At 45.3% G+C, this 25,524-nt stretch overlaps 1 protein-coding gene across 1 annotated transcript in view; it reads right to left on the reverse strand.

The window, feature by feature from the left end:
* The window catches only part of LOC115079488 (mucin-5AC-like), a 180,235-nt gene that overhangs the window by 76,400 nt on the left and 78,311 nt on the right, over positions 1–25,524 (reverse strand). Inside the window, exons 20-28 of the mRNA XM_029583112.1 lie at positions 22,314–22,366; positions 20,666–20,766; positions 19,966–20,117; positions 19,409–19,547; positions 19,181–19,291; positions 9,749–9,928; positions 9,390–9,629; positions 7,915–8,071; positions 2,507–2,635 (exon numbers count right to left, since the gene is read on the reverse strand). Coding sequence (XP_029438972.1) covers positions 2,507–2,635; positions 7,915–8,071; positions 9,390–9,629; positions 9,749–9,928; positions 19,181–19,291; positions 19,409–19,547; positions 19,966–20,117; positions 20,666–20,766; positions 22,314–22,366 — 1,262 coding nt within the window. The remainder of the gene's footprint in view (positions 1–2,506; positions 2,636–7,914; positions 8,072–9,389; positions 9,630–9,748; positions 9,929–19,180; positions 19,292–19,408; positions 19,548–19,965; positions 20,118–20,665; positions 20,767–22,313; positions 22,367–25,524) is intronic.

A 25,524-nucleotide genomic window follows, 5' to 3' on the forward strand; every position in this document is an offset into this window, starting at 1 on the left:
AATGAGACTTCAAGAAGTCACAAATGTATTAAACGCACTCGTACCATCTGAAAGTGAATCAATCAGCTGTAAAGAACTTTGGGCCTCATTTTCTAAAGTATCGCAGGCCTGCAATACTTTAGAAGATGAGGGGCGGGGGGCCAAAACGGGGGGCGGGCCTGCGCTAGCCGGCAGCGATCGCACCGTAGTGGTGCGATCGCTGCTGGTTTCGCACGCAATAGCGCCACCATAGGAGGTGTAGCTATTGGGAGCGAAATAGGTAGCGAAAAGGCACTTACCTTTTCGCTGTCCGAGGCGTCGGCGCAGAGTCGGCCCCCGTGACGCCCCGACTCCTCCTCTTCCGGGGCCGACTCCACCCCGACTCCGCCCCCATCCTGGTATCGCACGCGATAAGGGACTTTTCGCGTGCGAAAGGTCCCTTATTGCATGCGAGCGGCTTGGAAAATGAGGCCCTTTGTTTCATCAGATTAGAACCTATTAGTAAAAGTATTGTTGGAAACCACCAAAACTTCCAGCATGTTTCCTTACTTAATGACTTTAATGATTATTCATACTGTGATCATTACTGTGGTTATACAAAACAATGAACTGGGACTTACAAGTAGCAATGCTTAGGGCCTCAGAAGATATCTTTCCACCTGCCTAAGGAACCCTGCAATAATATATTTAACCATCTGAAAGTGAACTGCTTATTAGGGATGTGAATCGATTTTTGACGATTTAAAATATCGTCCGATATTTTTTAAATCGTCAATCGTTAAAGAGTGTGATACAATAGAAATTCCCCCGATTTATCGTGAAAAAATCATTAATTGGGTTAGTGTCCACTAACTGGAGTTATTTGGGGGGAGGGCGGGAAAACTGGCACACCAAAACAACCCCTAAACCCACCCCGACCCTTTAAAACTAATCCCTTACCTTCCCCCACCCTCCCAAACCCCCCCAAAACTTTTTACATGTACCTGGTGGTCCAGTGGAAGCCCCGGGACCGATCTCCCACTCTCAGGCCGTCGGCTGCCACTAATAAAAATGGCGCCGATGGCCCGATAAAAAAAAAAACCCACCCCGACCCTTTAAAACTGACCCCTTAGCTTCCCCCACCCTCCCAAACCCCCCCCCCCCCAAAAAAAAACTTTTTACAAATACCTGGTGATCTAGCGGAAGTCCTGGGAGCGATCTCCCGGTCTCGGGCCATCGGCTGCGCTAATAAAAATGGCGCCAATGGCCCTTTGCCCTTACCATGTGACAGTATATCCGTGCCATTGGCCGGCCCCTGTCACATGGTAGGAGCACCGGATGGCCGGTGCCAGACTTCCGCTAGATCACCAGGTATTTGTAAAATGTTTAGGGGGATTCGGGAGGGTGGGGGAAGCTAAGGGGTCAGTTTTAAAGGGTCGGGGTGGGTTTTTTGTTTATCGTCTTGGGCGCAGCCGATAAACAAAAACTCAATTGGGCCTCACATCTCTACTGCTTATAGCCTATAATTTGAGATAGGACCTCTGGAATTACTATCCAGGTTCAGCAATCACAGGGGTTGTATATATGCACATATCTTTTTTTTTTAAAGAAGCATTTTCTACTTGAAGTAGATGCCACACAATGAAAACCCTAGAGTATCTGGACACATTCAAATTCCGCAGTTAGAGAAAAGAAACAAAAGCAACAGCAATAAAATTTCAACACACGAGACATTTTGCAGTTATGAGTCAGTGGTGCACTGATCGCCAGCTAGACTGAGTACACTGAGGCGGTACAGAGAGAACTGGTGGAAGTAATTAGGTTTTTAAATCACATAAAAAAAAAAAAAAAGAAGAATATATTTCTTAATAAAAAAATGGAATCATTTGTAGCCTTAACTAACTTTCTAAAAAACGTATCACTAGAGGGACCACAAACCTCAATTTCATGTGCATAGTAGAAACCATAATTCTTAGGGATGGTAACTTTCAGACCAGCATGCGGGTTGTCGTTCCGTGCCCACTGAGGGCATGCTCGCTGATGCCTTTGCCAATTTTACCAGCTAATTCTCAGTTTGCCCAGTTAAGGGACATGACTTCCAAACCTCTCTATAGTTTCATGGCCTCCCTTCTCCCCCTATTAGTCCCAACCCTTCAAACCCTGCGGATCTGCCTAGATTTTTTGTTTTATTACTTACACATCATCCATAGAGAAGTTAGGCGGCAGGGGACTCCGGGGTGCGCCAGTGCACACAAGTATTTATGTACTCGTCTCTTGGCCAGGCCCCATGTCCCGGATCACGCCTATTCCCTGCTTCTTTTAGGAAACCATTTTATTTGTGCATGCAGCGGGAGATAACGTGCTTTCTCGAATGGCTTTTAAAATCCACTCGGTGTGCGCCGGTCCGACATATTCATGCATCCTTTGATTGATGTGCGCGTTGAGCTTTTAAAATTCACCTGTAACTGGGCTGCCTAAATATGTTTCACTCAAAAGCTCAGAGCAGAAAAGTGCAATAAATGTCACTGATCGTCCAATATTGTTTTACCTTCTAAACCTGCCAATTCATTAACACATTCCCCACTAGGATTCCTGCAGGTCTTCAGACAGGGAGCTCCACAGGGCTTGTAGTGCCACTCACATTCTCCATCCGGGTTGTAGTAATCACAGAACACAGCTTAGAAAGAAGAGAATACAGACAGTAAGCCTGAATGCAAAGGTCTCCTTGTTGCTACAGATTTAATCCACTTTCTATCATGTTTGGTGAATGTATTGTGGGTTAATTTGACAGCATCCCACCTCTACTACCTGATACATAAGAAACTGGCATACACAGGAGGATGTTGATAAGTTAATTTTCAAAGGGGTTATGAGTGAAAAGATAGCATCAAGTAGCCTGTATTTGCTCATCGAAAGTAAGTGCATATTTTTGGCTTCACACCCATTTACCAGTGCAAAAAAGGAGTGATCTAGTGGTGTTTCAAGACAGGGTCAAGAGGTAAGCATAGAAATTGCTATTGTATAAGAGCTTTTCATAAATATATTAGCCAACTTATTCACACACTTTTACAAATGAAATTGGACTTGTCTGTTGTCTGATATTTTGGGGTGGGAGGTCTGGGTAAACTGGAGTTCAGGGTACTAGAAGGTACTAGAAAGTGTAGGTGAACTGGAGATGGAGTGGGCAAACTGATGGAGGTACCAGCAAATTGGTGATTTCAAATACATATGCATATTTTAAAATACTAGTAGTGGTAAGAAACCCTAGTTTGGAGACAGCAAGGTGGCCACAAATGACTAGACATTGTCCTGCTGTGCTCTGTTTCCTTTTATGTTTTCCTGCTTAATATCATGGCTTCTAAGAGGAAAGGCAAAGTTTGAGTTTACCCTATCGACCCTCTGCTTTACCTGGCAAGCAGTTGATTTTGCCATTCATGTCTTCTCTGGATCCTGGGTCTCTCGGCAGTGAGGTCCCCATTGCTGTTCTCGGTGGGGAAGCGTTGGCGCTGCCTGGGGATGAGGTCTCTTTCAACCCCTGAGATTTGGACCGCCCGCCAATGAGAGACTCAACTTTTCCTGCGACGTGATCGGGATACTTGATGATATTAGCATACCCGCTGGTGGGGCTGAGGAAAAAATGGCGCCTCTCCCATCATCTTTGCCGGAACCTGAAGGCTTAATCGGTGCAGATGAACCTGCCTTTTCCCCTATAGATGGCTAAAGGCTGGTAAGAGGCCTTGGGAGCCATTATGTTTCCTCTTTATCTTCCATGGTTTCTTCTTCTGCAGGTCCATTGCCGAAGGAAGCATTTTGGATTCCGGATAAACCAGCGGTGATAACTTTAATATCATTATGGGAGTTTATGGAGAATTTCAGCAGAATTCTGTCTCTGTCTCCAAAGTGGATTCTGTTGTTTCAAGATTAGACCCCCATTGTTACCCGAAATGAAAATTTAATCCAAGAACACCTAACTCAAATTGATGAGGTTAAGCAAGATACTGTTAAGATACAAGGGGTCCAGCAAGGCTAATTCAGGATAGAGGCTTCTTATCTTGAAGGATTGAACTGTTGGAAAAGCCTCTTGCAGGCTTGAATTCAGGATTCTAAATTTTCAAAAGATTATGGGAGAACTTCCTAGTGTTACTTTGTGGAAATATTTTTTGGAAGTCCTAGGAATTTCATCTGAAGATTTCCCTTCCATTAATAAAATAACTTTTTTTGCCAATATCTTCTCAAGTTTCTTTTCAAGGTCTAGGACCAACTAATTTGCCTTTATTGAATTTAACAGATTTCCTGGAATCTTCAGGTCCTGAGATTATTGAAAGGGCTACCTTATTAGTTTCCTTTGTCTCTGATTCATACCTATCTGAAGTTATGTCCTTATACTTTTGGAAATTAAATATTCCTTTTTATGGTCAGAACATGAGAATTTTCCCAGATATTTCTAGGATTACTCCACTGAGAAGGGGTTTCTAGCTCTTAGGAAGGATACTGTGGAATTGGGGGCTTCATTTCTTTTGCATTATTCCTGAAAATGTTTCATAAATTATAGCTCAGATAGTTTTGTTTTATTTTTCACCTGAGCAGTTTAAATGCTAGGAAGGCTCTTATATCTTCTTCTGCTCCTAATGTTTCATAATGCTCTAGAATGTTCTAAAATGTCCTATATTTGTATAACCAGGATTTTCTTGCTAGTGTTTTTTCCTATTTAAATTGATAATTTCCCCAAATCTCCCTCATATTTCTCTCCCTCCCCTTTTTGTTCTCTCTTTTTTCTTTTGAGGATATCAATTGTGACTATATTGTATTTTTCTTGCTTATTGTATTTGGAAATTTTGTTTGCTTTCCAATTGTTATCCTCTCTGTTTCCATGACAAAGTTTTGCTATACTTTGTTAATATAAAATTCACAAATAAAAAGTAAAAAAAAAAATACTAGTAGTAAAAGCCCATCCAAGGATAGAGAAATATTGAGATGTGTGGTAGTAGAGAGTACAGGCTATGCTTGAGGGTAATGTGCAGTAGTAGACAGGGGACTGGACAATTCAGAGAGAGAGGGACAGAGGTGGCGAGTACAATCAGAGAGAGGAGCAATTTCCATATGTGGACAGTGGATTAGATAATATGGAGAAAGAGAGAAGGGCAGAGTTGAAGAGCACAGGGGGTGGAGCTCCATTTCCATACAGTGAGAGGGGGTGGAGCTGGAGAGTATAGTGAGGGAGGGGGTGGAGCTCGATTTGCATATCAGCAATGCAAGTGCGGGGCAACTTTTCTCTTTATTATAGTTAGATATCTGCATATATGGGTTTCTTTTGTGCGTAAAAACTATGTGTGTACTTATAAAATGAGTAGTGAAATTGAGCACTTTCATTACATGGCAAATATTTGCATGTACAAAACACACACACACATTTTCACAGCAGAAGAATGCTGTATTTTATAAAAATTGTGCAGCACCTTGCTGCAAAGTTTATTAAATACTAGGCTAACTCTTCCCATGTCCACTTATGAGTCCAAAAGCAATACCGCAAATAAGGGTTGATTTTCAAAGGGATACGCGCGTAACCCCCGAAAACCTACTCCTGCACGCGCCGAGCCTATTTTGCATAGGCTCGGCAGCGCGCACAAGCGCCAGGACGTGCGTATGTCCCTGGCATTGAAAAAGGGGCGGGCCGGGGGCAGGGCGGTGGGCAGGGGGTGGGGTCGTGGGTATGGCGCCAGTCCGGGGGCGGTCCAGGGGCGGTCCAGGGGCGGTCCCGAGTCCTCCGGCAGAGCAGCCGTGCTGGAGGTTCGCGCGCCGGCAACTGGCCAGTGCACGCAAGATACGCCTGAAAGAGGCAGGCGTAAAAAATAAAATAAGGTAGGGGGGATGGATTTAGATAGGGCTGGGGGGTGGGTTAGATAGGGGAAGGGTGGGGAAGGTGGGGGGGGGGGACCGAAATAAAATTTCCCTCCAAGGCCGCTCCAATTTTGGAGTGGCCTTGGAGGGAACAGGGAAAGCCATCGGGGCTCCCCTCGGGCTCGGCGCGTGCAAGGTGCACAAGTGTGCACCTCCTTGCATGCGCCGACCATGTTATAAAATCGGGTGTACATGTGTGCATGCCGGGTAGCGAGCAAAAATGTACCCCGCGCACGTAAGATTTAAAATCTGGCCCATAGGTTGGAAAGTTATCCTCCCTGATGTTAATCCATTAAAGGCTCACTTAAACAGGACAAGATGAGCTGTTTAGGGGTGTGCATTTGGTCCCTACGTATTGGCAATCCGCAATTGATGTGCCAATATTCGTTGTATTCGTGGGGAAGCGAAACGTATCACAATTCCCCACGAATACAATGAATTTTCGCCGAATTATTTGGCCGCCAATTTAAACAACCCCCCCCTCCTGATCCCCCCCAAGACTTACCAAAACTCCCTGGTGGTCCAGCGGGGGGTCTGGGACCCATCCCCTGCACTCTCACTCCCTCGGTACCAGTTCAAAATGGCGCCGATAGCCTTTGACCTGCTATGTCACAGGGGCTACCGGTGCCATTGGTCAGCCCCTGTCACATAGCCATCGGCGCCATCTTGTGCTCCTACCATGTGACAGGGGCTGACCAATGGCACCGGTAGCCCCTTTAGGCAAGTCTTGTGGGGGTCAGGAGGCCCCCCCAAGCTGGCCAAAAGTCCTTGGTGGTCCAGCCGGGGTCCGGGAGCGATCTCCTGCACTTGTGCCATCGGGTGCCAGGAACCAAAATGGCGCCGATAGCCTTGCCCTTACTATGTCACAGGGGCTACCAGTGCCATTGGTCAGCCCCTGTCACATGGTAGGAGCACAAGATGGCGCCGATGGCCATGTGACAGGGGCTGACCAATGGCACCGGTAGCCCCTGTGACATTGTAGGGCAAAGACTATCGGCGCCATTTTGAACTGGTACCGAGGGTGTGAGAGTACTTCCGGACCCCCGCTGGACCACCAGGGAGTTTTGGTAAGTCTTGGGGTGGTCAGGAGGGTGGGGGTTTTTAGTAAATTTAATTTTAGTCGGGTAACGAATAGGATTAGACGTATAACCGTATCGGGACGCCATACGGACGTATGCAACGTATCTGCCCCCCCGACGAATACGTATCCCGAATGCAACGTATGACGTCCCTCTGCACATCCCTAGAGCTGTTATTGTTTTGCTACATATATTCAGACTAGTGTTCACCCACTCATAAGCAAACAGGAGTATACTCCAGGATACAGAATGTGGGTGTGTTCAAACGGTAATTTTTCTAGGTACTATTCCTGCTAAACAGCCTAGACATCTCCAACACCTTTTCTGGAAATATTTCCATGATCCAGATAATTCCTTTAATGCTGACTGGTTTCTTACATGATTTGATTTTTAGATTCATTACTTTCTAAAATGATTTTTCCCTTTGAGTCGTGTTGGAAAGGACTACAAGAAACAGGATTCTAATGCCCCTTCGGTACAAAGAAGTTGGAAAGATTATGGCAAGTGTTTTTGGTCAGGTATTAGCTTTTACAGCCAGCTTCTTAAAGCAGGATGCTGCTTTCGTGCAATAAGGCATTTGATTTGATTTATATTCTTCTTTTTGGCACTTCAAAACATAACATGGGTCTTGGGAGCTGTGTGTTCAGGTGGAAGCATGGTCCGTTCTCCAGATAAGTTAGGGAAGTTTAGTTAGTATATTGTTAAGAACTGTTTACTTGTATTTTAATATCTGCTGTGGCCATACATATTGACTTATAAGGAATATGAATAGTTGGAGTGGGTCTAACTTTTTACAGTAGAAAATCATGGAGAGAAAGGGCGGAAGGATAGGGTATGAGGTGAAGGATGGGTATAAATGGTGTATCACTTGCCTGAGTTGTGAATTTCAGCTTCTTGCAGTGTTTTACATACAGTATCACAAACCAATAGTGGAAAATAATTGTTTCTCTTTTGAAATGCAACAGCACACAATACTCACGACAGATTGCAGGGGTTCTCCAGGATACACAAATGTTAGCCTCGCCGCATGCCTGAGCATAGGCAGCTACCGCTGTACAGAAACATTCGCAGTCTCCACCAGTGTCACAGGCACAGGCATCTGTCACACAAGCCTCATAATATTTTCCAGGGTTTACCTGTGTACAGATGAAAGCAGTTTATGTGCATGCATGTAACGGTATTTGCTTTAACCTAGCTTGATGTTACCCAGGTACAGAGTCCATCAAGCTAAGTGGAGAGAACATTGCCCAAATCTCATCTTGGAGTGAGTTTCCTCACTTCGAAGGCCATCCAATCTTCACAAGAGACCACTGTTCTGTTCGTACGTCTCACATTGACTGTCAAAGCGGCCCCTAACCCCCCACACTAACACCTAACCCTTGCCCCGAGTTACTAGGTGGGCCTCTCATAGGGATACAAATACCTGTCTTGGGAGAGAGCATTATGGCTAGTCTCTCTCTCTCTCTTTCTCTCTCTCTGTGCACAAAGTGCTATATTAGCATAAAACACATCCCTTTTGCTATCGCATGCGATACTTACCGCATTTTGATAAATCCAGGCCAAAGTTTGTTAGTTTTTCATATTATTTTGGGTAGAAACCAATATATTAAATATCATAGATATTTTCATGATTTATTTACCGTATTCATTCATTCATTCATTCATTCATTCATTAAATTTGTATTCCGCTAATCTAAAATTCTCAGCAGATTACTTTGTTACACACACAATCAAAAAACAATAATTACAAAACTTCAATGAGAAAAATATTAGGAGCAAAGAGGCATGACAAGCAAAACAAATCAGTTAAAAACTAAGGAGAACAAGCAAAAACCATATCATGCTGAGGTTGCTAACTGACTATAGATTATAGCCAAGGGAGAACAGGTTAATTTTTAGCAGTTTTCTAAATCATAGTAGGTCATTCTACAACCTGATTCATCAGGGAGCTTTTTCCATAGGGTGGGGACAGCTATAGTATACATTCTGTCGCATGATGAACTTAGGAGAAGAAACCTCAAGAAAATTCTGTGATGCAGAGCATAATGAGTGAGCAGGTTGATATTTCTGAACAGAAGAGATTAAACAGTGTGGCGTCTGGTTATGGAGAACGTTGAAGACCAAGCACAGAACCTTAAACTGAACATAACTCACAACAGAAAGCCAATTTAGCTAATACAGGAGAGATATGGCCATGCACTGAGGTGCCAGTCACAAGGCGAGCTACTGAGTTTTGCACTAATTGCAAAGATTTGAGTGAAGATGAGAGTAAGCCTAGTAACAGGAAACTGCAGTAATCTAATGGCAACATAATTAATTAAAGCATGGACGACAGTTTTAAAATGACAGCACATCCTACTAAGAACTTATTGTCAAAGCAGTCAGTTGCAGTTTCCATTAGTTGCATACTACTTTATCCCTTCACCAGGAACCCGAGGATAAAGTGAATCATACCTGAGGGTGGCAAGCAGCAAACACTTCGCTGTTAATGATGCTGCATTTTTTCTCTGCCCAGGACTTCCTGTAAGGGTTTGCAGTGCATGGATCCTTTGTTTGACTGGCATCTGGGCAGGTAGGGGAGAATTTCCAGCTATTTCCAAACTCTGTCACATCCTTGACCACAGACCTACTCCTGGTGGTGAAGTCATTCATTGCATTTCCATCATAGTTCCCACAGAGGCCATAGATTTTCCCCTGCAAGGAGAATCCAATGAAATCATTTCATCCTGTGCTTCTTAATCACCTAATGCATTGTATAATATGTAAATTTTGCACAGACAGAGGGACTTTGCGCTTTTAGAGACAAACCTTACCTGAAATTCTGGGCTGAGTTTGATGAAGATACTTGTCTTCTTATCCCACATGAAGATCAGTCCATTCTTGGCTTCAACCACCAGGTAGCTGCCCATCCTACGGATCCTGTATGGTACCTCCAATCCACTATCTCTCTCCACTATTTCAAAGTGCTCATCAGTGAACATCATCTTGAAGTACTAATGCATAAATCAAAACCAAATAAGAGGTCAGGAATCAATACATAAGTAATTTAGTAACTGAGGAATGATGCCATTTATAGATGTATAGGGTGTTATCTCCTGTTTACCAATGATGCACCAATTATGAATTATAATAGCTATGTACAGGATAAATTCTGACAGGACCAAACCCTGCTAGAGCAAGAGAAGGAAATTTATCCAGATGAACTTTAAACTGCATCACATCAGTGGAACAAGAGGCCTTGTTCTTAAGCAGTATAGGAGGCTTTATCAGGTGTACCTGTTTGTCAGTTCCTGATACCAGACAGAAGAAACAATACAACTGTTACGCTTGGGCTCCGGTCAGGAGTCGTGAACACCACCCCGCAGGGTGGCTCCAGGTGGAGAGAGACAGGAAGCTCGAAAACAGAGTCAGGTACCAGGCTGGGTCAGGGCAGGCAGCAAGAATCAGAGTCTGGGTGCAGGCTGGGTCAGGGCAGGCGGCAAGAATCAGAGTCTGGGTTCAGGCTGGGTCAGGGCAGGCGGCAAGTGGCAGTGTCTAAGTACAGGCTGGGTCAGGGCAGGCGGCAAGTGGCAGTGTCAAGTACAGGCTGGGTCAGGGCAGGCGGCAGTCAGCAGTGTCTGGGTCCAGGCTGGGTCAGGGCAAGGCGGTCAGAAGGCCCGTAGGCCACACACACATACACACACGGAAGGCCCGTAGGCCACACACCAATAGCGGGGCAAGGCAGGTCAGAAGGCCCGTAGGCCACACACACACAGAAGGCCCGTAGGCCACACACCATAGACGGGGCAAGGCAGGTCAGAAGGCCCGTAGGCCACACACACACACACGGAAGGCCCGTAGGCCAGGTATGGAAATCAAGGAAGAAGGCCCAAAGGCCGCACACGGCAAGGCAAAGAAAGGAAAGGCCCGAAGGCCGCGCAAGGCAAGGCAAGGCAAGGATAGACCCGAAGGCCGCGCAAGGCAAGGCAAGGCAAGGATAGGCCCGAAGGCCACGCAAGGCAAGGCAAGGCAAGGATAGACCCGAAGGCCGCGCAAGGCAAGGCAAGGCAAGGATAGGCCCGAAGGCCACGCAAGGCAAGGCAAGGCAAGGATAGGCCCGAAGGCCGCGCAAGGCAAGGCAAGGCAAGGATAGGCCCGAAGGCCGCGCAAGGCAAGGCAAGGCAAGGATAGGCCCGAAGGCCGCGCAAGGCAAGGCAAGGCAAGGATAGGCCCGAAGGCCGCGCAAGGCAAGGCAAGGCAAGGATAGGCCCGAAGGCCACGCAAGGCAAGGCAAGGCAAGGATAGGCCCGAAGGCCGCGCAAGGCAAGGCAAGGCAAGGATAGGCCCGAAGGCCGCGCAAGGCAAGGCAAGGCAAGGATAGGCCCGAAGGCCGCGCAAGGCAAGGCAAGGCAAGGATAGGCCCGAAGGCCGCGCAAGGCAAGGCAAGGCAAGGATAGGCCCGAAGGCCACGCAAGGCAAGGCAAGGCAAGGATAGGCCCGAAGGCCACGCAAGGCAAGGCAAGGCAAGGATAGGCCCGAAGGCCACGCAAGGCAAGGCAAGGCAAGGATAGGCCCGAAGGCCACGCAAGGCAGGCTAGAGCAGGGAGCCCAGGTGAGCTCGATGCCGAAGCACCGAGGCAACTGTCAGGCAGGGTTAAGAGGGCACACCCAGAGCATAGAGTGGACATAGGAGATGGACTGGGCCTGTCAGGAAAGCCAGCACTAGAGGGACCCCTGGTGGTGAGGCGGTAGTACAGCAGCCACAGCCGTAACAACAACTTAAGATCCTAAGCAAGTGTTAGAGACATTCAAGCAGAGACCCCCACCCTTGGAAGAAAAAGGGGGGCAGCATGAGACAGTGCTGACACTCTGACGCTCTGACATGCAGTTTGGTCTGCCAATGTGGCAGGACCCCTCCCAAAGAAATGGGGGGGGGGGGGGGGAGAAGACCTGCAATGTGGCAAGAGATCCTCCACCCACCACGAGGGTTTGCATGAGCTTATGCATATTTATCAGCTGCAAAGTATAAGACAAGGGGGCAAGGAGGAGAAAAAAAGGCGGAAAAGAAGGCCAGAAAGAAGAAGAACCTCCTGGAAGAGTGACTCGGAAGCCAAAAAGGGACCAAGGAGGCCAGTCCCGGACGCCCGGAGGAAGAAGAGTCCCAATTCCTGAACGTAAACCTGAGAAGAAAACCCTGAAAGCAAGAACCTCTGCTGAGGGATTCCTGGAAGCGAGAGAAGGGTCCAAAACAGACTAGATCTCCCTGCTATCCTGAAAGGTGAAAACCAGCCCATGCAGCTCAACCCGTACCAAGCCAGGAAGCTAGCCTTTCCACTGCCCACGCTCTCCAGTAGCTGGAACCTTCTTCAGAGGTGAACAGAGGAATCACCTGAAAGTTCAAATCAGGGGTAAGTAAGTTGGTCATAAGTTTTAGTATCTTAAGCAGGCTAAGGTTTATGGCATGTTTGTTACCAAACCAAAAATAATACCAATACAACTATAGTTTTTTTGTTGAGGTGGGGTACTGATGACAACTACACTAAGGAGGAGCAGGGGTGATATGATTCAGACTTTCAGATACTTGAAAGACTTTAAAGATCCTAAGACAATGACAAACCTTTTCCATCAGAAAAAATCAGCAGAACCAGAGGTCACGAGCTGAGGCTCCAGGGAGGAAGACTAAGAACCAATGTCAGGAAGTATTTCTTCACAGAGAGAGTGGTGGATGCCTGGAATGCCCTTCCGGAGGAAGTGGTGAAGACAAAAACTGTGAAGGACTTCAAAGGGGCATAGGATAAACACTGTGGATCCATCAAGTCTAGAGGATGTGAATAAAGAGAGGGTGGCTCACATACAGAATGCTGAACAAGCAGCAGCCCTCAAGATAGAAGGGCTCAAAATAGAAGAACAGGAAAGACCTAATTAAAGGTCTTGTTGTGGGGGGGGGGGGGGGGCAGTTGTCAGAGCCACGAAAAGTAGCAGATGCAGGGATCAATAACTGGGGCCCGCAAGCCCAAAGGTGGAAGGAGGCGGCAGAACACTGCACGGAGCGGCAGTAGCCACAGAGGCATTCACGGAGCGGGATGCCAGTGGTCAGTGTTCCACCTTCACGGAGCGGAAGAATGGAGGGCTGCCATCTCCAAAAAAAAAACAAAACAGGGGTGGGTAAGAGTATGTAAAATTACCGGTGAGGTCGTAGGCTATAGGTATTGCCAATTATTAGGCTTGTTCAATATTTGTTGTTTGTTAATGTGGCTCGCGGAAATGGGGGCTACTACCTGGAGATAATACCCTTGTTCAGTGTACATACACACAGTTGATGAGACTCTGTCATTGCTCTGGGCTTCAACGGCGAGAGGTAATGTGGAAGAAAAAAAAAATTGTATTCACAGGGAAGCGGGGTGTAGCTGGGCAGATACTTTACTTTCAATGCATGTCCAGTGTAGTTCTTTGCTTCAACAGCAGGGGAGAAAGTCTGATACTTCTCGTTCAACGCATAGCTCTCTGCTTCCACGGCAGGGGGAATGAGGAAGGGAGGATCTGTATGTGGATTGCATAGTCTGGGTGGACAGGGGCAGGGGTGTGGCCTGCTTATTGCGGCGGTTACTACCCCTGATTGAGCTGGATATTCACTTGGATGCAGTTCCAGCGTTGCTCTCTACATTGATGGTGGGGGGAGGGGAAATAGAACTGGAGAGTACTGGAAGCCAAGCGTAACAAGTATGAGAGAGAGAAAAAGAAAAGAGGAATGCATGGCTTGCTGGGCAGACTGGATGGGCCATTTGGTCTTCTTCTGCCGTCATTTCTATGTTTCTATATTTCTATAATGAAAATTACCTCCACTCCTTTATTGGTAAATCACAATTTATTAAAGCAGATGCAAGGATGATTAATTGATCATACTAGGCTTAATCGGCTTGAGTAAACCCCTTATAGCTCAGCCTTTTATATAATCATCAGTCAATAATGTTGTGCTAGGGCAACTTCATGTACAGTGATTATACTTGAATTATTTTGTTTGATTTTTCATAATGCAATCAAAAATTCAACTTCATAAGCCAAAGGAAGTCAAAGTCAGAAGATCAAATTTTTCCGGTAAATAAACACCATTGGAGTTAAAAGAGAATGACAGCTTTCAACAATGCTTAAATTATAAGAATTGAATAATTGTCCCTTGAAGAAGAGCTGGAGAGGAGCTTAAAACACGGTCCCGTGTCGGGGATCACGGTCGGCATTTGACTACATAATGGATTATGAGATAAGCTATTTGATCTTCTGACTTTGACTTCCTTTGGCTTATGAAGTTGAATTTTTGATTGCATTATGAAAAATCAAACAAAATAATTCAAGTATAATGATCACTGTATACGAAGTTGCCCTTTCACAACATTATTGACAGATGATTATATAAAAGGCTGTACCATATAGAGATGTGAATCGTGTCCTCGATCGTCTTAACGATCAATTTCGTCTGGGAGGGGGAGGGAATCGTATTGTTGCCGTTTGGGTGGGTAAAGTATCGTGAAAATCGTTAAAATTGTGAGCCGGCACACTAAAACCCCCTAAAACCCACCCCGACCCTTTAAATTAAATCCCCCACCCTCCCGAACCCCCCCCCCCCCCCAAATGCTTTAAATTACCTGGGGATCCAGTGGCGGTCCGGAACGGCGGCGGTCCGAAACGGCCTCCTGCTATTTATTTATTTATTTATTTATTTTTTATTTTTATATACCGAAGTTCTTGTAGGGTCTACAAATCACTCCGGTTTACATAAAACGAAGAACTGCTCAACAGAGAGCGGAGCTTTACATGGAACCGTAGAACATATGGAACAGTATAACTGGTTGACAATTTAACATAATACTAAATAAAGTGATAATAGTTTAACTGGAAATAAATAAAGAAATATAATATTTTATATATAAGAAGTATAACTATTTAACGTAGCAATAAATATAAAAATAAGCAATGCCAAATAAATATATGAAATAAAGTGAATTTTTGAGCTCCAAGATAATTGTCCAGTTGCAGATTCTTAATAGTAGTATTTGATACAGTGTCCATAATAAGGGATACCTAGTAATTAGGAAGTCTGTCCGTCACAGTAAGATTAAGCGTCTGGGAAAGCTTGTTGGAAGAGAAAAGTCTTCAGTCTTTTTTTGAATTCTTGATGACTGGGTTCTAGTCTAAGATCTGGGGGAAGCGTGTTCCACTGGTGTGGGCCTGCTGAGGATAGCGCTCGTTTGCTCAATGATGATTTTAATTGCGGAGCATGCAGTGTTCCTCTGTATGCGCTTCTGATTGGTCTGGAGGAAGTGTGCGGTTGGAGTTCAGAGCTTAATGTGATGGGGGCTAGTTTGTTTGTCGCTTTGTGTATGATAGTGAGTACCTTATAGAGTATCCTTTGTTTAATGGGGAGCCAATGTAAGTTCCGAAGGATTGGGATGATATGATCTTTTTTATTAGTGCTAGTTAGAATTCTAGCCGCTGAATTCTGAACCATCTGTAATGGTTTGATAGTGTTGGCGAGTATACCTAGAAGCAGGGAGTTGCTGTAGTCGAGCTTAGAAAGAATGATGGATTGCAGTACTAGCCTGAAGTCGGAGAAGTGAAGGAGGGGTTTAAGTTTTTTGAGGACTTGCAGTTTGTAAAAGCAGTCCTTTGTGGTATTGTTTACAAACTTTTTTAGGTTTAGATGATTATCAAGCCATGCTCCAAGGTCTCTGACGTCAGATGAGAATGAGTTGTTTGTGTTTGGTAGTTTCGTGTTGTCTTCAGCGTTGTTTGTGTTTGGTAGTTTCGTGTTGTCTTCAGCCGGCGCCATTTTGCAAAATGGCCACCGCAAAATGGCGGCGGCCATAGACCAACACGATTCGACTGCAGGAAGTCGTTCCAGACCCCCGCTGGACTTTTGGCAAGTCTTGTGGGGGTCAGGAGGCCCCCCCAAGCTGGCCAAAAGTTCCTGGGGGTCCAGCGGGGGTCTGGGAGCGATTTCCTGCCGCGAATCGTTTTCCGTACGGAAAATGGCGCCGGCAGGAGATTGACTGCAGGAGGTCGTTCAGCGAGGGTTCCGGACCCCTACTGAACGACCTCCTGCAGTCGATCTCCTGCCGGCGCCATTTTCCATACGGAAAACGATTCGCGGCAGGAAATCGCTCTCAGACCCCCGCTGGACCCCCAGGAACTTTTGGCCAGCTTGGGGGGGGGCCTCCTGACCCCCACAAGACTTGCCAAAAGTCCAGCGGGGGTCTGGAACGACCTCCTGCAGTCGAATCGTGTTGGTCTATGGCCGCCGCCATTTTGCGGCGGCCATTTTGCAAAATGGCGCCGGCTGAAGACAACACGATTCAATAGCAGGAGGCCGTTTCGGACCGCCGCTCTACCCAGGGTAATTTAAGGCATTGGGGGGGGGGGGTTCGGGAGGGGGGGGGATTTAATTTAAAGGGTCGGGGTGGGTTTTAGGGGGTTTTAGTGTGCCGGTTTTCCTGCCCTCCCCCTTCCCCCGATTTAGCTATGGACCGCCGCTGGACCCCAGGGTAATTTAAGGCATTTGGGGGGAGGGGTTCGGGAGGGTGGGGGATTTAATTTAAAGGGTCGGGGGTGGGTTTTAGGGGGTTTTAGTGTGCCGGTTTTCCTGCCCTCTCCCTTCCCCCGATTTACGATTTTTTGACGATAAATCGGGGGAATTGGTATTGTATCGTGGCCCTAACGGTTTTTGACGATTTAAAATATATCGGACGATATTTTAAATCGTCAAAAAACGATTCACATCCCTAGTACCATAAGGGATTTACTCAAGCCGATAAAGCCTAATATGATAGTCAATTAATCATCCTTGCATCTGCTTTAATAAATTGCGATTTACCAATAGAGGAGTGGAGGTAATTTTCATTAATGTTTTCTTACCACCCACGATACAGAACTTTCTTTAGAGAAAACTGGTGCTTAGTAGCCAGGATGTTAAAGATAGAAATTGTTGTTAATTGCTAAATGCTATGTCCTGCCAAATCTGATAAATAAGCCTATTTCTGAGGAGAATACATATTGTCTTTTACCTAACTTAGGATCGCAAGGAAGGTGGAAGGGCAGCTGGCACTGTTTTGTAGCAGACAGATTCCTGCTCCCCCCCCCCTCCCCCAACCTGCCTACAGATGCAGAGCTGATTCAGCAGACCCGAGGAAACGTTCTTGTCATAAGCACTATTTCTTCTTTGAAGATGCCATAAGTAACATTTATACATCACTTTGATATTCTCTCACTGGGTAGATATCACGTGGAATACACTTAAGAATATCCCTTACAATGATCTAAATATCTATAGCAAGTCTATGGCTGTCTCAGTATCAGAAAACCAGAGGGGTCGATTTTAAGACCCGTGCATGTGTGCCCATGTGCGGTGGATCCTGGTGTGCACACCTGGATGTGCTGAATTTATAACATGTGCGTGCCAGCATGCGCATGTTATAAAATCTGATAGCTGCGCGCACATGAGCACCAGATTTTAAAATCCACACGCTCATGTGCGTGCGGCCTGTGACTCGTGCACGTGGGGGGGGGGTGGATTTTAGCAAAATATGCACAGCGACTTAATCAGGCCTCCCCAGTTCCCTCCCAGTCCCCCGGGACAGTGGCTAATGATGCTCTCCCAGACCATCCCCCAACCCTGCCCAGCCCACGCTCCCAGCCTGCCCCTTTTGCAGGGCCCGGCACTTTGGTGTGTAATGGAGGTTACACGCGTGGCCGGCCCTGGCCTAAAATTTGCGCGGCACGCACAAGGCCTGGCCACGCGTGTAACCCCCGTTTTTTATGCAAGTGGCCCTTCAAAAATCGGGCTGAGTTTGTTTTAGTGTACAGAGCCTTTTACCTCTAGATCATTGGTTCAAAGTGATCGCAGAATAAGAGCTTAAAGCATTGCTCTATGTAAATAATTTGGTGGTCTCAGTCCATTTTCCAGTGCAGAGGTTTCCACATGACCACATTGCACTAATTGACACCATTTAGCAGAGAGGCCAAAGACTGCGCAGACCTGGAGAATGAGTTTCCCTCTTGCCCCTAGAGGTGGTTCTTCCAGAGCAGGGCTGAGGCACATTGACAGAGCTGTTTGGGCTTGCACTGATGCTGCCCGTGCTCTGCCTGTTTTGCAAATAAATGGAAGACTATGGAGGATTCCAGTGCTGTCAGGCTGGCACCACTCACAAGTACTAAATTCATTAAAAAGTAAACCAAGAGATACATCAGTCGCAAACTTTTTATATAAAGAAGATGCTGGTAGACATAGTTTGCATTGTTTCAGACAAGTTCACATGCAGCTGCTGTGAGAACCAACCTCAAACATTAAAGATGCCAACTATGTTGGCACATTCATAATAGCAAGAAGAATGTGTGCCCTGAAAAAAAGATGCCCTAAAAGCAATCCTGTTTAAGTTGCATCAGAGGATGAATACTTAATAGGGATGTGCAGAGGGAAAAGATACGTTGCTATTCGGTATTCGTTGCGCCAGAACCCAAATCTGTTGCTTCCGTTTTCATTGGGGGAAACCCAATTTGTCCATTAGTTGCATTCGGTATTCGTCACCCCCCCCCCCCAACCCAACCCTTTAAATTTAATTAACTACAACCCCCACCCTCCTGACCCCCCCAAAGCTTGCCAAAAGTCCCTGGTGGTCCAGCGGGGGTCCTGGAGCAATCTCCTGCCAGTATTCAAAATGGCGCTGATAGCCTTTACCCTTACTATGTCACAAGGGCTACTGGTGCCATTGGTCAGCCCCTGTCACATGGTAGGAGCACAAGATGGCACCGGCCGTCCATTGCTCCTACCATGTGACAGGAGCCGACCAATGGCACCGGTAGCCCCTGTGACATAGTAAGGGAAAGACTATCAGCGCCATTTTGAATGCTGGCAGCCAACGGCACGAGTGCAAGAGATCGCTCCAGGACCCCCGCTGGACCACCAGGGACTTTTGGCAAGCCTTGCGGGAGTCAGGAGGGTGGGGGTTTTATTCGTTAATGATATGTTGCATTCGTGGGGGTACGTCATACGTTTCGCAGACCCACGAATGCAACGAATAGGGACCTATACGTTGCGGATTATGCATTTGTTCAAAACGAATGAACATCCCTAATACTTAAGAGGTTTATATAAAACAGAATTAGGAGCAGCAGAAAATGTAATTTTGTAGGTGGCTTAGACTCCAAGAACAGTGTGAAATCCTAAATCTCCTTTTCAGAGAAAGGACCATGCACTTTATGCAAGCAAAGCTACTCACGCCAAGGAAGATTTTAATGGCCTTGGAGCAGGTGGTTCCAGTGGAGCCACAGGGGATGTTCTCAGTGACAACTCGGAAGGTGCTATTGGTGGTGTTCGTACCATAGTGATCCTGAGGAAAATAGTAAAGTGATAGCTTAGTTACAGATTGCCAATTATAGTGTAAACTGATTTAGTACCCTAGTATCGTCTACATTAGAAGAACCAATAAAAACGTTTTATTTTTTACCTGGGCCAAGGTGTACTCGCAGTCTCCATTGAAGTTATAGCGTTTTCCATCAAAGGTGATGTAATGTCCATCTCCATATACAGCACAAGTTGCCAGGCAGGGTTTGTTGGTACACTGCCACATTCTGTTCTTACATGTACTGAAACAGGGAGCAAAAACATGCAAATATGAGAGAAAAATCTCTTTCTTGAACATTTATTTACTTTTGGCTATCTAGAATCAGAAATTCTTTTAACTCAAAATGAATACATCTTTATCAGTGCATGCATCCATTCAATCTAGCTTTTAGTATTTTCTGTTTATCAACTTTGGCCAATAATTATAAAAATAAAAATAATTCCTGCACTCTTTCTTCTTCTATCTTTCTTGCATTAAAATGGAGAAACATTTTTATAGACATTCTCTAAAATCTAATTGCTGCATATTAACATTTTCAAGTCTTTTTCCTGCTTTTATTTTGCTCTGTGTCTAAACTACAAAAGATATTTAGTATCCTCTAGAAAACCTATGTCCATGTGATTTGGGGAGGGTTAAGTGGTTTGGGATCAGGTGCGTACCACGTATTACAGCTGTCTTTGATCGTGGCCCCAGGCTCATAGGTGGCTTCGTTGTGGATACATGGGCAGCGGTCTTCTGTGATGCAGGTGCCATTGCCATCAGACACCAGTCCCTCAGGGCACAGACAGCCAGAGATACACTGTGTGCTGTACTGTAAATGTCAGAGAGAAAGCAGGAAATGATTTCACATGAAGGGAGATAATATAACAGCAGCAGAGAAAGCTGAGGTGAAACATGCGTTGATGCAAAGGTTTCTCTGCACCACCATGGATGTTCAACATTGGCCTAAAAGCTGAAGAAAGAAATCAATGGATATTCTCTACCTGTTGTAGCTCACAGTCTTGGTATGCAGATTAGAAAAGGATAATGTAATACGTTTCATTTCAGTAAGATAATTACAATATCCAGCAATACTCAGCAGAATAATCACAACCTTCTGATAACATCACACTGCCACTTGCCAGTCCTTGTCTGACTTCCAGTCTGAGCCCATTACAACAGTTCTGAAAATGTTATTTATAATGTTTTGCATCTTTTTCACGCCATCACCAATGTCATTGGCTTCATAAACAGAGATACTGGCGTGGGTACACGACCTGTACATGAGCCTTAGTTTATGCTATAAAACCATTTCTGAATGGACGGGATATATTTCTGGCTTCCTCCTTCCCCATTCCAGACCTGCCACTGGACACTTACACATTCCATGTCAAGCGTGTGGCAGCTCTTCTGGCATTCGGACCCTATGGTGCCCTGGGTAGTGTTGGTACAGTCAAAGTAAACCATGGGCGAGGTACAGACTGGAAGAAAAATAGCAGCAATATGTATTAATTGTTAATCAAGTGCCATTGAAGATAAATTATTGTGTCACAAGGCCCTTGCTTTGAAGTGCTCACAAACGTAAGTAGAGGTCAAATGAAAGGGATATAAGTCACTTACTTAAAGTCATACAGTCAATGGTGCAGATGGAATTTGAACCTACATCTCCATTTCAAAGCTCTATGTTCTAACTACTCAATAAGAACATAAGAACATAAGAAAATGCCATACTGGGTCAGACCAAGGGTCCATCAAGCCCAGCATCCTGTTTCCAACAGTGGCCAATCCAGGCCATAAGAACCTGGCAAGTACCCAAAAACTAAGTCTATTCCATGTTACCATTGCTAATGTCAGTGGCTATTCTCTAAGTGAACTTAATAGCAGGTAATGGACTTCTCCTCCAAGAACTTATCCAATCCTTTTTTAAACACAGCTATACTAACTGCACTGACCACATCCTCTGGTAACAAATTCCAGAGTTTAATTGTGCGTTGAGTAAAAAAGAACTTTCTCCGATTAGTTTTAAATGTGCCCCATGCTAACTTCATGGAGTGCCCTCTAGTCTTTCTACTATCCGAAAGAGTAAATAACCGATTCACATCTACCCGTTCCAGACCTCTCATGATTTTAAACACCTCTATCATATCCCCCCTCAGTCGTCTCTTCTCCAAGCTGAAAAGTCCTAACCTCTTTAGTCTTTCCTCATAGGGGAGTTGTTCCATTCCCCTTATCATTTTGGTAGCCCTTCTCTGTACCTTCTCCATTGCAATTATATCTTTTTTGAGATGCGGTGACCAGAATTGTACACAGTATTCAAGGTGCGGTCTCACCATGGAGCAATACAGAGGCATTATGACATTTTCCGTTTTATTCACCATTCCCTTTCTAATAATTCCCAACATTCTGTTTGCTTTTTTGACTGCCGCAGCACACTGAACCGATGATTTCAATGTGTTATCCACTATGACATCTAGATCTCTTTCTTGGGTTATAGCACCTAATATGGAACCCAACATTGTGTAATTATAGCATGGGTTATTTTTCCCTATATGCATCACCTTGCACTTATCCACACTGTGACCAAACTAAAAAATGAATAAAGGAGGCAAATATACTGCAAAACCAGGATCAACTGAAATCATCTTGGCAAAACGATGTCCAGCAGCAATCACTTACAATGTCTAGCGTGCCCCATACTCTGTGAGTATGCAGGGAAGAGAACTGAAGGGGATCTGCATTACAGCTGGCCATGGAGTATCAATGATCAGTGCAGCAAAACTAATGGGAACCCCTGCATCATGGAGCAGGAAAAGCAGGGAATGGATCCCACTGCTGGGCACAGCTGAATAAGGGAATGGATAAAGGAATGTCTCATTGGATGGCTGATTACACCCAATGTTAAAGGTAAAGTATAACATGAAAAGCCAATTGCTTCCTTAACTATAAAAACCAGAATAGCTTGCGCAAGAGGCCTGATGGCAGGAGATTAAGTAAGGAGAGCTGGAGGAAATGTTTTTTTTTTTGTTACCTGGTTGTGAAGTTTGGCCTCCAATGCAGCTCAGCTTCCCTTGTGTGCAGGTGCTGTAAGGGAGAGGGAAAATCATGAGCTGCAGTGTAAACCTGTTTCTTCTCTGTTTTTATTTTCTGGGCTATGTGGTTGCAAAGTGCCCCCCTTATGGTCTTAGATAAGAGAGACATCTCAAAGTAGATGCCATAGATCCTTTTAATTTCAGTTCATTGCTCTTTTTCACGAGTCAGGTTTAACTACAGATAACATAATCCTGTCATGGCTTTTTACCTAAAAATAAGAATTGTTTAACTATAAATCTCAATATACCCTGAAGTCCATATTTAAAGGTGTTGTCTGGCTAACTTCAACAGTTAGTTGGACAAATCTTGTTTCAATTTTTTAACCTGATTACTGACTAAATTTTATTAGGGTAAATTGAAGCACAAAATTTATACAGAAAAAACAGGCCAGTCTTCCTGAGGAGGGATACATTTTTGCCTGGTTATTGTTGATATTCAACACTGGGCAGTGAAAGTTACCTGGTTAACTTTAGTTGGTGAAATAGCAGGTCTACAGTTACCCATAAAATGTATCTAGACAAAGTGGTCCAATTAACTTTGTCTTAAGACATCTGGCTGAATGCTGGCCTCACGATGTAACAATTATTCGGTGAAAGTATAAAGCCAGTCAGTAATGTTTTGAACTCCAAATGTCACATCGATTTTCAAATGTATACAAATTAGCCAGTTCTGATTGTTGTATGCTAGTGTTATGAAGGTTGAGAAGATGTGGACCCTTAGTCCGAGGAGGAGATGATACTTCCTGAGGATGCACGTCCACAAACCCCGATGCAAAATGTGGGGTTAGCGCGTCCAAAGCTGTAGCACCAGTCTGCTCTGCTCTCTGTGATCACTGTTGCTCTCCAAGTGCAAAACAAAACCTCACAAGATAATGGGGGCTGGTAATCTGCATAGCCTTCAGCATTAACATCCCATGAGCCCTAGCTTTAGCTGGACTGCCATAGCAAAATGAGAATAAAAATCTGCAGTACTGCTCCTCCTTCTCAGCTCACTTTACTTAAGTCCTGCCCACCCCTTGTAACTGAACAGGGAGAAGAAGGCAAAACAACTCAAAACTTCTCACCTCACCTACCCTGAGGCTTCTAAGTTCCCCAGAGTTTTTCTTTTCCTGCCAGCACTGATAATACAATGCATTTGGTCTTTTTTTTTTCTATGCAGCCTGTCACTGCCTGAACGTAAAGAAACTTGTCACACAGCTCCAGAGTCTCCTCCAATTCAAGCCACAACATCTCCTTCCCTCCCAGATAGTGAGAGGTAGGGAAAGCATGCCACATCCCAGCAATGTTTTCTTACAGCCCCAGGACTCAGGTCAGTAAAAAAAAAAAAAGAAATATTCTTTACCCTCTTATTTGATATTTTAACCCCTAGTTACACCTGGGACCACGTCCAATGTCAACGCTGGGTCTCAGTCACCAAGGCCAGGCCAAGGCAATAGACCTAAACCTGGGTCTGACACTTGGGTCCAGCTCAAGACCCGAGTCCTTGGCCCATAGCCCAGGCCTGAATCTGATGCCAGGGTCCAGGCAAAGCAAAGTCCTGATCTGCAAGGCCTGGACTTAGGGTCTAAGGCTAGGCCCAGGCCAGTGCCTGCATAGGTTCGGGACTGATGCCAGGGCTGGCCAAGGCAGGGTCATATCACCAGAGCTTGGACCTTGGCTACGAGGTCCAGGAATAGTAGGCCTTTATTGATCCATCAAGTAACAATGGCATTCGCCACCTGGAAGTTGCAGCACAGTAATGTCACTGTGGGACAACCTTCAGGTGGAGAATGCCATTGTTACTCGATTTATTTATTATTTTTATATACAGACATTCGATCTGAGGTATCACATCGGTTTACATTCAGGTACTGTAGGTATTTCCCTATCCCCAGAATATGCAAGGCTTAATACTCCTGGGCCACTAGGCCCCCAGGCTCAGCTTAATACTCCTGGGCCACTAGGCCCCCAGGCTCAGCCCCCAGGCTCAGCGTCAGGCCCAGGCCTCAGCGTTTCATTGGCCAGACCCTGGGGTTGGATGATTATCATTATTATTATTTGATTTATAGTACACCTAGGACTAGGCCTCGGTAACTGGGACCTGGCCTAGACTGAGCCCCAGCATCAGTCCTAGGCCTAGGTTTTAGGCCCAGGTCTTGGCAACTGGGCACGGGCCCCAGCAGCAGATCCCTAACATCAGAGGGCTAGGCCTGAACCTCGTCATTCATGACCTGGCTTTGGTTGGGACCCAGCATCAGGCTTCAGCCTTGACGACAAGACCAGGGCCTCGGGCCAGTTCCCAGCATTGGTTCTGGATTGCAGCCATTTTTCTTTACAATGAATTTAATGGGGCCTTCCCCATTGACATTAATGTAAAATGAAAGATGAACTGAACAAATAATTGAATTTATTCATTTGTTCCAAAACAAAAAAAACAAATGGAGGATCAAAGTTTCAGACCCGAGTTACATTTCTTCAAGTGGTGTAACTTGGGTTGAAACTTTGATCCTTGTTGAGATGAGGTTTGAAATTCTGAACATGACTGATGAATTCATGGGATCCATACAATGGTGATACAAAAAACAGCTGCATATCCCCTTTAGAAGCCATGACATCAGTGAAACATGTTGGGTATTACAAAGGATTTGTGGATTTAAATCTATGAGGCAGTACAGTACTCTGTGGATTTATAGGTCCTTCATCTTTGCAAGCAACTTGTTAGTATGAGAAGAAGCACAAGTCTTTACCTGGAGACTTTTGTGCAGTGTTTCTGGGATATATGAACTTTACTAGCTGCAAGTCCAGTCCAGGTTTTACCACATTGCATGCATGGGGTTGTAGTTCTTATGTTTCCATTGATTTCCCTAAGCAAAGTGGGAAAGATCAGAACTACGACTCCATGCATGCAAAGTGGTAAAACCCGGACTAGATCACCTATTCTGTTATTCTGGTGTCAGACTGCAACCCTACTTTCAGGTTGTACACAAGGATATATGTGCAAAACAGTTTGGTTGACTTTGAGATGGCGACCAAATCTGAAAACTAAATCTGTTGGTGATCCGAGAGGACCAGAGCTAGAGACCATTACTTTGTATGGTTCTTATGCAGCTGACCACTTACAATCTGTGGCATCCTGTGGGTTTCTTTGGAGTCATAACAATGTAAAAGAAC

Source organism: Rhinatrema bivittatum, chromosome 17 (genome assembly GCF_901001135.1).
Source record: "Rhinatrema bivittatum chromosome 17, aRhiBiv1.1, whole genome shotgun sequence".
Classification (NCBI taxonomy): Eukaryota; Metazoa; Chordata; class Amphibia; order Gymnophiona; family Rhinatrematidae; genus Rhinatrema; species Rhinatrema bivittatum.